This window comes from Sus scrofa, chromosome 13 (assembly GCF_000003025.6).
Source record: "Sus scrofa isolate TJ Tabasco breed Duroc chromosome 13, Sscrofa11.1, whole genome shotgun sequence".
Classification (NCBI taxonomy): Eukaryota; Metazoa; Chordata; class Mammalia; order Artiodactyla; family Suidae; genus Sus; species Sus scrofa.
The window spans coordinates 203,056,613-203,069,965 of NC_010455.5; the positions used below are offsets into that span (position 1 = coordinate 203,056,613).

Genomic DNA, 13,353 nt, shown 5'->3' on the forward strand with positions numbered 1-13,353 from the left:
ATGAAATTGTGGTGTTCGATCCCTGGCCTCGCTCAGTGGGTTAAAGATCCGGCGTTGCTGTGAGCTGTGGTGTAGGTTGCAGACGGATTCCATGTTGTTGTGGCTCTGGCGTAGATCGGTGGCTGCAGCTCCGATTTGACCCCTAGCCTGGGAACCTCCATATGCCTCGGGAGCGGCTCAAGAAAAGGCAAAAAGACAAAAAAAAAAAAAAAAAAAAAACGGTGTGATTTTGTTGTTTTCTTTGTTGAAATACTTAGCAAAATTATTTGTGGTGCATGGTATAGAGAAAGGATTTAATGAATGTCAATATAAGCAAAATAGTTTTTAGAAACAGTCTCATTATGGAGTTCCCACCATGGCAAGGTGGGTTAAGAATATGACTGCAGCAGTTCCAGTCACTGGGAAGGTGTGGGTTCAATCCCCAGGCCAGGGCAGTGGGTTAAAGGATCCGACTTAGGTTGCAGCTGTGGCCTGGATTCCATTCCGGGCCCAGGAACTTCCTTATGCCGTGGGGGGCAGCCCCAAAAAACAAACAAGCCAACCCCAAACCAACCTAATAATAATCTTTCTCTATTGTTGACCAGATTAGGAAGAAACAGCAAGAAGTAGTGGGCTTTTTGGAAGCGAATAAAATCGACTTTAAGGAATTCGATATTGCTGGAGATGAAGACAATAGGAGATGGATGAGGGAGAATGTTCCTGGAGAGAAGAAACCTCAAAATGGGATCCCTCTGCCTCCCCAGATCTTCAACGAAGAACAGTATTGTGGGGTGAGATTTGGTCTCTTGGAAAATTCTTCTGCATGTGTGTTTATCAGAAACTGTTGAAAGCAGATCCGTTCTGAGGCAGCGTGCGAGTCTGTTGACGTTTTTCAGGTCCTGATCTAGTTCTGCCCTCCCACACCTGGGTGGTAGATCCATCGAGAAGAGTCAATCGTTGAGATTTACACAATGATGGCAACGATAAAATGGCAGTGCAGACGTTCTTGGGAACCTTTTGGGTTCCTTATTTTATTTTGAAGAATTGAGGTCATTTGTTCAAACAGAACACACATGTAGTTGGAAAGACATTCTCATCAACCTTGCGGGGTACACCTACTTGCACCCCCCAGACACAGGGTAAGTTTTCACTTTGGTGAAGGATGATTTGTGGAAGTGAAGTCCTACTACAGATGCAAGAAAACAGTGTCCATGTGTCTAAATAGTTGAAAAGCTGTTCTGGACACACTTCCTCCTTTTGAGGACGCAGCAGGAAAGAAGGCCACTTAGGAACCTGGAAGTGAGCTCTCCATAGACACTGAATCTGAATCTGCTGGTGCCTTGATTTTGGACTTCTAGCCTCTAGAACTGGGAGAAATAAATGTCACAACCTCCCCCCCCCAAAACAAAAACAAAAACAAAAACAAAAACCCTAAACTGTTCTGGACATTTTGATTATAACAGCAATTTGATTTTATACATGTGATAGATCAATTTGCCATAAAAATCACATTTTTCTTACAGTTCACAGATTCTACTTCATACATCAAATCATGACAAAAAAGCATTTCAAAGTACACAGGCCTTTAGAGCATGAGCTGAAGTTACGTTAGGGGTGGTCTAAGTCTTCTGGGCCATGTTCCAGATGCAGCAGGCAGGTTCTGGAAGGTGGAGGGAACTGCTCAGGGCTGTGAGGTTTCTGAAGGCTGGAGCCTCGTGATGGAACCTCCACTCACCTCTTCTCTTCTTGCTGCACAAAACGGAGGGTCCTTTAGCTTAGCTTCTCTTTATTATTGCCTTTCTCGCCTGCAGCAGGTGTTATCAAACCCGAGGGCCAAGGCCGGCAGCTGCCTGCTTTGGCAAATCAAGTTTTAAGGACACACCTGCACGAATTCACTCACCTAGTGCCTAGGATTTTGCACGATGGCAGAGCTGAGCAATTGCAACAGAGACTCTTTGACCCACAAAACCAAAAATATTTACTCTCTGCCTATTTATAGAAAAGTGTTCAGGCCTCTTCTTTGAAGCAGGAATGGTTTTGCTGTCTGGGGTTTGTATCAGTTTCCTAGCGCTGATATGACAAAACATTGCAAACCTGGTGGTTCTTCTGGACGGTGTGTTTGTGTCCTCCCCCCCCCAATTCGTCTGTTGAAGTCCTATTTCCCAGTGCTATGGTATTTGGAGATGACGCCTTTGGAAGGTGATTAAGGTTAGATGAGGTCAGGAGGGTGGGGTGGGGCCCCCATCATGGGGTTCGTGCCCTAATAGGAAGAAGAGAAAAATTCTTTTCACCTCACCCTGTGAGCGCACAGCCAGAGACAACGGTCTGCAAGCCAGGAGGAGAGCAGAACCCAACTTTGCTGCACCCACAAAATATTTCTGTTATTTACGGCACCCGATCTGTGGTACTTTGTCATGACCACTGACCATCACAGTGCCGTAAAATAACAGAAATGTATTCTCTCACAGTGCTGGAGGCCAGACGTTTGAAATCAGGTGTCAAGAGGGTTGGTTTCTTCTGGAGGCTCCGAGGGAACATTTCTTCCATGGTTTCCTCTGGCACCTGGGGGCTGCCAGCAACCTTTGGCATTCCCTGGCTTGTTGACGGGGCCTGCCCATCTCTGCCTCCATCTTCACACGGCCTTCTTAGAAGGACAGTGGCCACTGCAGTAGGGTCCACTCCAGTCCAGTATGGCCTCATAACTAACTCCAGTGTGCGTACATCCTTATGTCCAAATAAGGTCACTTCCAGAGGTTCTGGGTGGACATGGCTCTCGGGGGCACAGTACAGGGCCGTATGAATTTCAGGGCCATGTTGGCATTCTTCAGAGGCTCGGCGCAAGGTCCTGTGGGTGTGCTTTCAAAACAGTTTTTTTTTTAATTTTTATTTAAAAATTTTCGTTAAAGTACAGTTGATTTACAGTGTTGTGCCAATTTCTGCTGTACAGCAACGTGACCCAATCATATATATATACACAGCCCTTTCCTTATATTATCTTCCATCATGGTCTATCAGTTTTTGTTTTTGTTTTTGTTTTTTTGCTTTTTAGGGGTGCACCTGCAGCATAGGGAAGTTCCCAGGCTAGGGGTCTCATCGCAGCTACAGATGCGTCCCGACACCATAGCCACAGCCACTTGTGATTCAAGCTGAGTCTGCGACCTATACCACAGCTCAAGGCAACGCCAGATCCTTAATCCACTCACCGAGGCCAGGGATGGAACCTGCGTCCTCATGGATACTAGTTGGGTTCTTTTCCACTGAGCCACAGCGGGAACTCCCATCTAGCAGTGTTAATGGTGTGAGCATGTATTTAGGGGAACATATGCTAATCCAGGTCAGCTCTCCTGTGGATTTAAGCTGGGGCCTCCGACCACGTAGAGTGCATTTCCTCTGTGAGGAAGAGCCCCCTCCAGACCCCTGACCTCCATCCACCCTGACCTGAATTTCTAAGAATTGTGGCTCTTGTTGGATAGGGAAAGGGAGAATCAGGGTGTTTTTTCTGGGGGCGGGGGGTGGGTAGTGTTGCTGAAACTCTATCCACTGGTGCCAGATAGAAACGTGCAGACTGAGGTTTGGGCCGAAGGAGAAGAGAAGCGCTTTATTGCTTTGCCAGGCAAAGGAGGCCATGGCAGGCTCATGCCCTAAAGACTGTGCCCTCCTTTGAGAGAGAATAGGAAGTGGCTTTATCGTTTGGGAGTGGACAGTAGGGCCACAGGTAAGGATCAAGGGGAGAGGCAAGCTTGCATTCTTCTTTTACGTTGGTGTTGAGTGGCTCCAGGACCGGTTCTGCTGGTCCTCCTCTGTGGGGGTCATTTGTTGGGGGTTTTAGTTCTGCAGAAGCCGCTCAGAGGTGTGGTTGTGGACATGCCTTGAGGGGGAACCGGGCACCTGCCCCAAGGCTGCACTATGGTCTCTCGACTTTTCCTCTCTTATCAATGCATCCCCTCCCTTCCCTGATCCGCAGCTCTTTGAACCTGCCCTTTGGGACTCAGGGAAGGTCATGGAGGCTGAAGCTTATTCCCTAAAAGCAAGAAATAGGGGGCACAGAAAGACTTGTGCCCCGGAGCCCCACTGGGCCCTGCTCAGTTTCAGTGGTGGCAATTTTTATTTTATTTTTTATACATTTTGTTTTGTTTTGTCTTTTCAGGGCCGCACCCGCGGCATATGGAGGTTCCCAGGCTAGGGGTCCAATCAGAGCTGCAACACACAACAACAACAAATCACAGCAACAGCGGATCCTTAACCCACTGAGTGAGGCCAGGGATCGAACCTGCGACCACATGGCTCCTAGTCGGATTCGTTTCTGCTGCACCACGACAGAACTCCATTTTTTTTAATAATTGAAAAATCAATAAAATTAATATGTGTACACACAGAAAAATTAAAATGGTTCCAACGCTGCCTGCCGGAAAGACTATTCTCTGTCTCATTTCAGAGTCCTCTAGCTCCTTCCTCTGAGACGGGCTGGCTGCAGGGGCCTGCCTTTTGGGAAGTCACAGCAGCCCCTCTCCACAGAGCTCCCAACCATTGCTGTCTTGAAATTCATAATGATTTTTGAACAAAGGATGCCTTGCTTTTAGTTTGCACCAAGCCCTGCAAATTATGTAGACAGTCCTGCTGTGACCAACCAATGTTGGCAGTTTCTTGCTTGGCCTTCCAGAAATTTTCTATATGTTTAACAATTCTGTATTACTTAAATACGAGGGTGGGAGTTCCCATTGTGACTCATTGGGTTAAGAACCTGACTAGTGTCCATAAGGATGCAGCTTCGATCCCCGGCCTCACTCAGTGGGTTAAGGATCTGGCGTGGTTGCAGGCTGCAGTGTGGGTAGCCGATGAGGCTCAGATCTGGCATTGCTGAGGCTGTGACGTAGGCCAGCAGCTGCAGCTCCAATTCAACCTCTAGGCTGGAAACCTCCATATGCTGTAGAGGATGCCCTAAAAAGACAAAAAGAAAAAAAACCCCAACAAACAAAACAAAAAATGAGGGTGTATGCCATACACTTTTTTTTGGTTTGTTTTTAAATGGCTGCACTTGCAGCATATGGAAGTTCCTAAGCCAGGGATTGAATCCGAGCTGCATCTGCAGCACAGCAGGATCCTTAAACCACTATGCCAGGCTGGGGATTGAACCGGCAACACCACAGAGACAAGCTGGATCTTTAACCCATTAGGCTACTCACTTCTGCCCCGACTTTGTTCTTCTCACTTAATAACCGTATCTCAGAGCTCATGGCGTGGTTGTACATACACGCCTTACTGCACGATGTCCCGTTAGAGGTACCACCATGTACTGGCACGGTCTTGTGATGGGGAACAGTCAGGTTGTTTTCAGGCTTTTTCTCAGCTACAAACCGTGCTGCAGGGAACCTCCTGATCACACAGAGCTCTGTACTCAGTTTGAGCCTCTGTGTGGGATAAACTCGGAGAAGGTGAGCTGAGCTGGAGCATCTACGCGTCTTAGATTTCAGTAGACATGGAACCCACCCTGTAGTTGCATCTGTTTACATCTTCAAATGTGATTCGAGAGTGGCTGGCTCCCTGTGACGGTGACAACAGCCTATGCCAACGTTTGGATCTTTGCCAACCGGTTAGATGAAAAATGCATCCTCACGGCTCGGACTTGGATTTCTGTTTTAATGAATCAGGCTGAACATCCTTTTGTCTTTGATATGCAATCAGTGGTTTGTTTTTTTCTTTTTCTATGACTTGTTATTTTTTCTATTTGGTTCCAGGTATTGTTTACTGGTTTTTAAGTCTTTTTTTCTCTTTCTTTCTTTCTTTTTTACCTTTTCTTTTTTTTTTTTTTCAGCTGTACAGCATGGTGACCCAGGTACACATACATGGGTACATTCTTATTTCTCACTTTACGTGTTCCATCCTAAGTGACTAGACTGAGTTCCCAGTGCTTCACAGCAGGATCTCATTGCTAATCCATTCCAAAGGCAATAGTTTGCGTCTATTAACCCCAAGCTCCCAGTCCCTCCCACTCCATCCCCCTCTCCCTCGGCAACCACAAGTCTGTTCTCCAAGTCCCTGATTTTCTTTTCTGTAGAAAGATTCCTTTGTTTTGTATATTAGATTCCAGATATAAGTGCTATCATATGGTATTTGTCTTTCTCTTTCTGACTTACTTCACTCTGCATGAAAGTCTGTAAGTCTTTACTTTAAAAAATTTTTTCTTAAATTTTTTTAGGGCCACACCTTCGGCATATGGAGGTTCCTAGGCTAGGGGTTGAATCGGAGCTATAGCCCCTGGCCTCCACCACAGCCACAGCAATGTGGGATCCCAGCCGGGTCTGCCACCTACATCACAGCTCACGGCAACGCCGTATCGTTAACCCACTGAGCGAGGCCAGGGATGGAACCTGCATCCTCATGGATGCCAGTCAGGATCGTAAACCGCTGAGCCAGGACGGGAACTCCTTTAAGTCTTTACTTATGAAGCAAAGTAGTCTTTTCACGACCATGGGTGTTGCAAATATTTCTCCATGTTTCTTTTGACTTTTCAAAGTGTTTTTTTTTTTTTTTTTAGAGTGCAGGACTTAAACATTGTTTTTGGATAGACAGATTTATTAATCTTTTTTAAGATGGTTCCTACACTCCTAGTTTAGAAACTTGTTCTGCACTCTAAAATCATTAAAAGAATCATCTCATGTTTTCTTTTTTTTTAAACAGTATTTTATTTTATTATTATTATTATTTTTTGTCTTTTTGCCATTTCTTGGGCCGTTCCCATGGCATATGGAGGTTCCCAGGCTAGGGGTCTAATCAGAGCTGTAGCCACCAGCCTACGCCAGAGCCACAGCAATGTGGGATCCGAGCTGCGTCTGCAACCTACACCACAGCTCATGGCAACGCCGGATCATTAACCCACTGAGCAAGGGCAGGGATCGAACCCACAACCTCATGGTTCCTAGTCGGATTTGTTAACCACTGCGCCACGACGGGAACTCCAATCTCATGTTTTCTTAATTTTTTTTTTTTTTTTTAACAGCCGCACCTGTGGCACATGGAAGTTCCTAGGCCAAGGGTCAAATCAGAGCTGCAGCTGCCGGCCTACCCCACAGCCGCATCAACGCGGGATCCAAGTTGCATCTGTGAACTATGCTGCACCTGGCAGCAAGGCAGGTCGTTAGCCCACCGAGCGAGGCTAGAGGTCAAACCCGTTTGGCAGTTGGGTTCCTAACCTGCTGAGCCCCAACGAGAATGCCTCATCTTCTCTTCTCGTACTTTTCCAGTGAAAGTCGGATTTTCAGTCTCTTACCTTTGCTTATTTTCACCGTCCTTTTCAATCAAGCCTGGTTACAGTAGAGATAATATTGAAGTATTTTTCTTTCAACCTATGGTAACTCCCAAGGCAAAAGTTTTGCAGTTATTTTCTGCTATAAAAATAAAACCTCAGAGGCACTTCTTACTCTGTTTTGCTGTGATCTAACAATGCTTTTCATTTTAATTGGGAAAGAAAACGAGAAGGCTTCCCGAGTAAGAAAAAAGGCTTGTATTTGAAAGATGTATTTTCCTATTAAAAGTACGGCGCTAATGCGATAAGCATACAAATTATTTTATATTTAACTGTCATTAATTCTTTTCAGTTCTGCCTGCAGAGGGGTATGGGTAGTCAACCTCACTAGCAGCTCTGCTAACTTGGCTTTTCTGCGGTCTGTGGATACTCTTAGTGAGGCAGAGGGCTTTGTTTCCAGAACGTAGGTAAGGATTGGTATTGTAGGTTCTGGTTTTAAAAGAAAACTCAACAGTTCTGAAAGATAGGTCAGGTTGAAAATGGCATCAATCTGGGACTTCCCATTGTGGCTCGGTGGAAATGAACCCGACTAGCATCCAGGAGGGTGTGGGTTCGATCCCTGGCCCTGCTCAGTGGGTTAAGGATCCGGCGTTGCTGTGAGCTGCAACGTAGGCCAGCAGCTGCAGCTCTGATTCAACCCCTAGCCTGGGAACCTCCATATGCCACACCTTATTCTTCGCCCTTAAAAAAAAAATGACATCAATCTGAGAGTCAGTGTATCTTCCCACTTGATTGAGTTGGGAACCATCAGAATAACGCTACTATTTAAGTTGAGTCCCTGGACTCTGCGGACTCTTAACTGGTCACCCGTATGTCCTAGCGGGTGATGGCAGAGGAGACTCAAGGACAGCAGTGGACTTCTCTGCACCAGGGCAGTGAGGGGACTGGGTGTCAGGTAGTTCAGTGCCTGCCAGCCGGTACTCCTGCTGCTCCGGGCAGAACAGATGAAGATGTTATGCCCACGGCATGGCAGACAGCTGTGAGATGGAGAAAGGAGACACCGGATGGGAAGCCAGGCACAGTGGAGGCCAGGTTACCCGCCTGGCAGGGGAATACTCACTGCAAGCAGCAGTGCCAAGTTGGCGTCTGTGCATCTTAGCCCAGGTGAGGGCGGGGGCACCTACCCGGCCCTGGATACCAAGGGGACCTTGACCATTCAGCAGAGGGGCCAGGACCTCTGGGGACTCAGGGCTGCAAGGGGGACAGGATGCTCGGCCAGTTAAGGCCGTTCTCAGCACACTGGTGTTACCGAACAAGCTATGTTATTTTTCATTTTTTTCTACTTAAGGCCACATATACCTGCGGCATATGGAAGTTCCCTGGTTAGGGGTGGAATCAGAGTTGCAGCTGAGGGCTACACCACAGCCACAGCAACGCCGGATCGGAGAGCCATCTGTGACCTACATACACCACAGCCATAGCCACATTGGATCCGAGGTTCATCCACAGCCTTCACCACAGGGGGGAATCCTTCACCCACCGAGTGAGGCCAGGGATTGAACAGGCATCCTCTTGGTACTATATTGCCTTCTTAACCCGCTGAGCCACCGTGGGAACTCCTAACAAGCTGTTTTATGTTGTTAACGTTTTATTACGAGATGTGCTGTAGAGGATAAAACATGTAGCTTAAAGGGGTATAATAGAAATGAGCCAGCACGTGCACACCTTTGGTTAGAAAAGTGTCATATCCCCAGAAATGGCGCCCAGCTCCCTCCTCCTTTTTCTTCTATTTCCCATGTGTACATACCTAAGCGGTATATTGTTTTGTTTTGCCTGTTTTTGAGCTTTCTGTGTATTCTTTGACTTGCTTCTTTCACCAGCATATTTTAAAGATATAACCAGGTCAGTATGTAGTGGTCACAATTTATTCATTCTCATTGCTCCAGAATGGACAGTGGTGGGTGTCTTATCCTGTCTGGGCTACTATAACAAATCACAGACTGAGTGGCTGATAAGCAACAGAGATTTACTTCTCCTAGTTCTGGAGGCTGGGAAGTCCAAGGTCAAGGGGTCAGTGTGGTTGAGTTCTGATGAGGGCCCCCTGGTTCACAGCCAGCACCTTCCTGCTGTGTCCTCACGGGGTGGAAGGGCTGCCCGAGCTCTGGAGGTCTCTGCTTGTCAGGGCACTAATCCCACTCACGAGGGCCCCACCCTTCTGACCTAAGCACTTCCTGGAGGCCCCACCTCCTGATAGCATCACCTTGGAGGGTTAGGACTTCAGCGTAAGAATTTTTTTTTTTTCTTTTTTCCATTTCTAGGGCTGCTCCCACGGCACATGGAGGTTCCCAGGCTAGGGGTCTAATCGGAGCTCTAGCCACCGGTCTACACCACAGCCACAGCAACGTGGGATTTGAGCCGCATCTGCAACCTACACTACAGCTCACGGCAACGCCGGATCCCTAACCCACTGAGCAAGGGCGGTGGACCGAACCCGCAACCTCATGGTTCCTAGTCGGATTCGTTAACCACTGCACCACGACGGGAACTCCCAGCGTAAGAATTTTAAGGGGACACACATCCAGACCATAGCAGTGTGACTTCTGGTTTTTGGCTGTTACAGAACAGTGCTGCTAAATTATTCCCCACAGGTCTCATGACATGTGGGTTTCTCTAGGTTCTGTGAGTAGAAGTGGAATTGCTAGGTCCTCACGCTCAGTATGTTTAGCCTTAATAGATAATACTAAGTGTTTTTTTTTTTAAACCTGAGCTAAGGGACGGTCACACTTCAAAACTAATGATAGCAACTGGGTCGCTCTTGCTGTACAGCAGAAATGGACAGAGCATTGTCAATCAACTATAATAAAGAAATTAAAAAAGTAAATGAAACTAATGTTGGCAGTGATTCCAGGAGAAGGAAGACCTCAACGTTGGTGTTTGAGGCGCTGGGTGAGGTCACTGCCACATTTTCAGTTGCTCTAAGAAGTTTTTTGTTAGAGTTCCTCTTGTGGCTCAGCAGGTTAAGAACCCAACTATTATCCATGAGGATGTGGGTTTGATCCCCGGCCTCGATCAGGGGGTTAAGGGATCCGATGTTGCCACAAGCTGCGGCATAGGTGACAGATGCAGCTTGGATCTAGTGGTGCTGTGGCTGTGGTATTGGCTGGTGGCTGCAGCTCAGATTCGACCCCTAGCCTGGGAACTTCCATATGCAGCGGATGTGGTCCTAAAAAGAAAAAGGAAAAAAAAAAAAAGGAAGTTTTTTCTTGTTTACTTTTATTTGGCCATCAGAACTGAGGTTGAGTGGAGTGGAACTTTTCTGAGCTGCACATTTTTGCCACTTTTTTTTTATAAAATAAATTTTTCAGTTTCATGAAAAAAATGGTGATGGTGGCTGACAATTTTACAAAATTCTCCTACTTAACAAAATAAACCATCATCTCTCTTCCTCCCTCTTTCTTTTCTTTCTTTCTTTCTTTCTTCCTTCCTTCCTTCCTTCCTTCCTTCCTTCCTTCCTTCCTTCCTTCCTTCCTTCTTTCTTTCTTTCTTTCTTTCTTTCTTTCTTTCTTTCTTTCTTTCTTTCTTTCTTTCTTTCTTTTCTTTCTTTTTCTTTTTTCTTTCTTGTCTTCTTAGGGCTGCACCTGTGGCATATGGAGGTTCCCAGGCTAGGAGTTGAATTGAGCTGCAGCTGCCAGTCTACACCACAGCCACAGCCACATAGGATCCGAGCCTCATCTGGGACCCACACCACAGCTCCCTGGTGGCCTAATGATTAGGGTTCAGTGCTTTTACTGCTGTGGCCCTGGTTCAATCCCTTGGAACACCATTTTGAAAACAAAAAATTTAAATATCAGCTTAGCAAGGCATTTATGCTTTTTTTTTCTTAATTTGGCTTCAATCCCTGGTCTGGGAACTGAGATCGCACATTAAGCCACTGCCTGCCATGGCAAAAAAAAAAAAAAAAAAAAAAAAAAAAAAAAAAAAAAAAAAAAGAGAGAAAAAAAATTATGTTATTTGTGAATACTTTTCGAGGCCTGGAATTTGTTTCTGCTAGTTTCCTGGGAGTTCTCGAAAAGATAGCATCTTTTACATTGATTTCCTTGGAAGATTTTTTGTTTTGCACCTGTCGTGAGAATTTGGATCCCAAACTCTCATAAGTTCTGGCTCATGGTTATAAATTCTCAGTGAAGAATGTTTTCTCTGTCACTGAGCATCGGAGTTGAACCAGGCAAATGTTCTTCCATTCTGTTTTTCACAGTAGGGTTATTTCTCGTTTATGTTTACGCCGAGGGTGGAGCCCTCACTGGAGTTCTGGCGGGGGTGTGTGTATGTGTGTATATTATATATGTGCAGGTATGTGTGTCTATGTATCAATACGTGTGTGTGCATATATATATATATGTAAGTACACGTATGCACATGTGTGTATGTACACGTGCCTCTCTGGATCTCTATAAACGTGTGTCTGTGCACATGTATATATGTGTATGCATGTATATGTCTATTATGTGCGTGTGTATGTGTGTATTTTATCGGCTTTACCATTTCCCTCTTTCTCTCTGTGGCATCAGGGTGGAAGATAGGGATCTCCTGGTTTGGTAGGAAACGTTCAGCCTGGATGGGGGCCTTGGCGTGTGCTTATTCCTAGGATTCTTGATCTCACTTGAATATACTCTTTTTTTTTTTTTTTTTTGGTACCAGCTTAGCAAGGCATTTATGCTTTTTTCCCCCCTTAATCTGGCTTAACTTTTTTCTTTTCAGCACAGTGTTCCAAGGCATCTAATCTGCCACACTCATGTAACCGGAAGTTGAAAAACCATTTCATACTTGTTATTTTTCTATATCTATTTGATAACAGCAAGAAACAAATACTGACAAACTCTTCTTCAGTCCTCTGAAATTCTTTTTTAAAATTTTTATTATTTTATTTTTAAATTTATATATATATATATTTTTTCTACTGTACAGCATGGTGACCCAATTACACATACATGTATACATTCTTTTTTCTCACATTACGTGTTCCATCATAAGTGACTGGACAGAGTTCCCAGTGCTACACAGCAGGATCCCTTTGCTGATCCATCCCAAGGGCAACATTCTGCATCTATTTACCCCAAGCTCCCAGTCCCTCCCACACCTTTGGGAACCCCAAGTCTACTGTCCATGTCCATGATTTTCTTTTTTGCAGAAAGGTTCCTTTGTACCATATATTAGATTCCAGATATAAGTGATATCATATGGTATATGTCTTTCTTTTTCTGACTTATTTCACTCAGGATGAGAGTCTCTAGTTCCATCCATGTTGCTGCAAATGGCATTATTTTGTTCTTTCTTATGGCAGAGTAGTATTCCACTGTGTACATATACCACATTTTTCTAATGCAGTCATCTATCAGTGGACACTTGGGTTGATTCCATGTCTTGGCCATTGTGAATAGTGCTGCAGTGAACACATGGGTGCATGCGTCTTTTTCAAGTAGAGTTTTGTCCGGATATATGCCCAAGAGTGGGGTTTCTGGGTCATACGGTAGTTCTAGGTATAGATTTCTAAGGTACCTCCATATTGTTCTCCATAGTGGTTGTACCAATTTACATTCCCACCAACAGTGCAGGAGGGTTCCCTTTTCTCCACACCCCCTCCAGCATTTGTTATTTGTAGTCCTCTGAAATTCTGAAGCTCTGTGGACTTAAGTGGAAGCAAAACACAATCTATTCAATTATAAGGAATCCTGTCTTGACTTGAAAGTTTCTAGAGTTGGCAACTAGAGATTATCAGATATTTATCTATTGAGTTTTTAGAAAGTAGCATATATTTATTACATTTTACCTCCTTATTCCTACTGCTGTTAAGACCTTCTTTCACGTAATCCTTTAACAACCCCAGTTAGTGTGTCTTCCAGGAATCAGAGTTTCTGATACTGAAGAATCACTTACTTAGTAAATGATGCTGTATTTCCTTCAAATATGATTTGAGGCTGCTTACAAAAATACAGTCAGTACGAAAGAATAAAGTTAATCACTGAGAGAATCAGGGTGACAAGAAGGAGAATAACAAAGTTTGGATAAGATGACACAGGAATCACATAACATTTTCTTCCCAGTATAAGTGGCCTGTCTTCTTTTTTTTGTCT

At 45.1% G+C, this 13,353-nt stretch overlaps 1 protein-coding gene across 1 annotated transcript in view; it reads left to right on the forward strand.

The window, feature by feature from the left end:
- The window catches only part of SH3BGR (SH3 domain binding glutamate rich protein), a 62,064-nt gene that overhangs the window by 10,038 nt on the left and 38,673 nt on the right, over window positions 1-13,353 (forward strand). Inside the window, 1 exon segment of the mRNA NM_001244236.1 lies at window positions 585-770. Coding sequence (NP_001231165.1) covers window positions 585-770 — 186 coding nt within the window.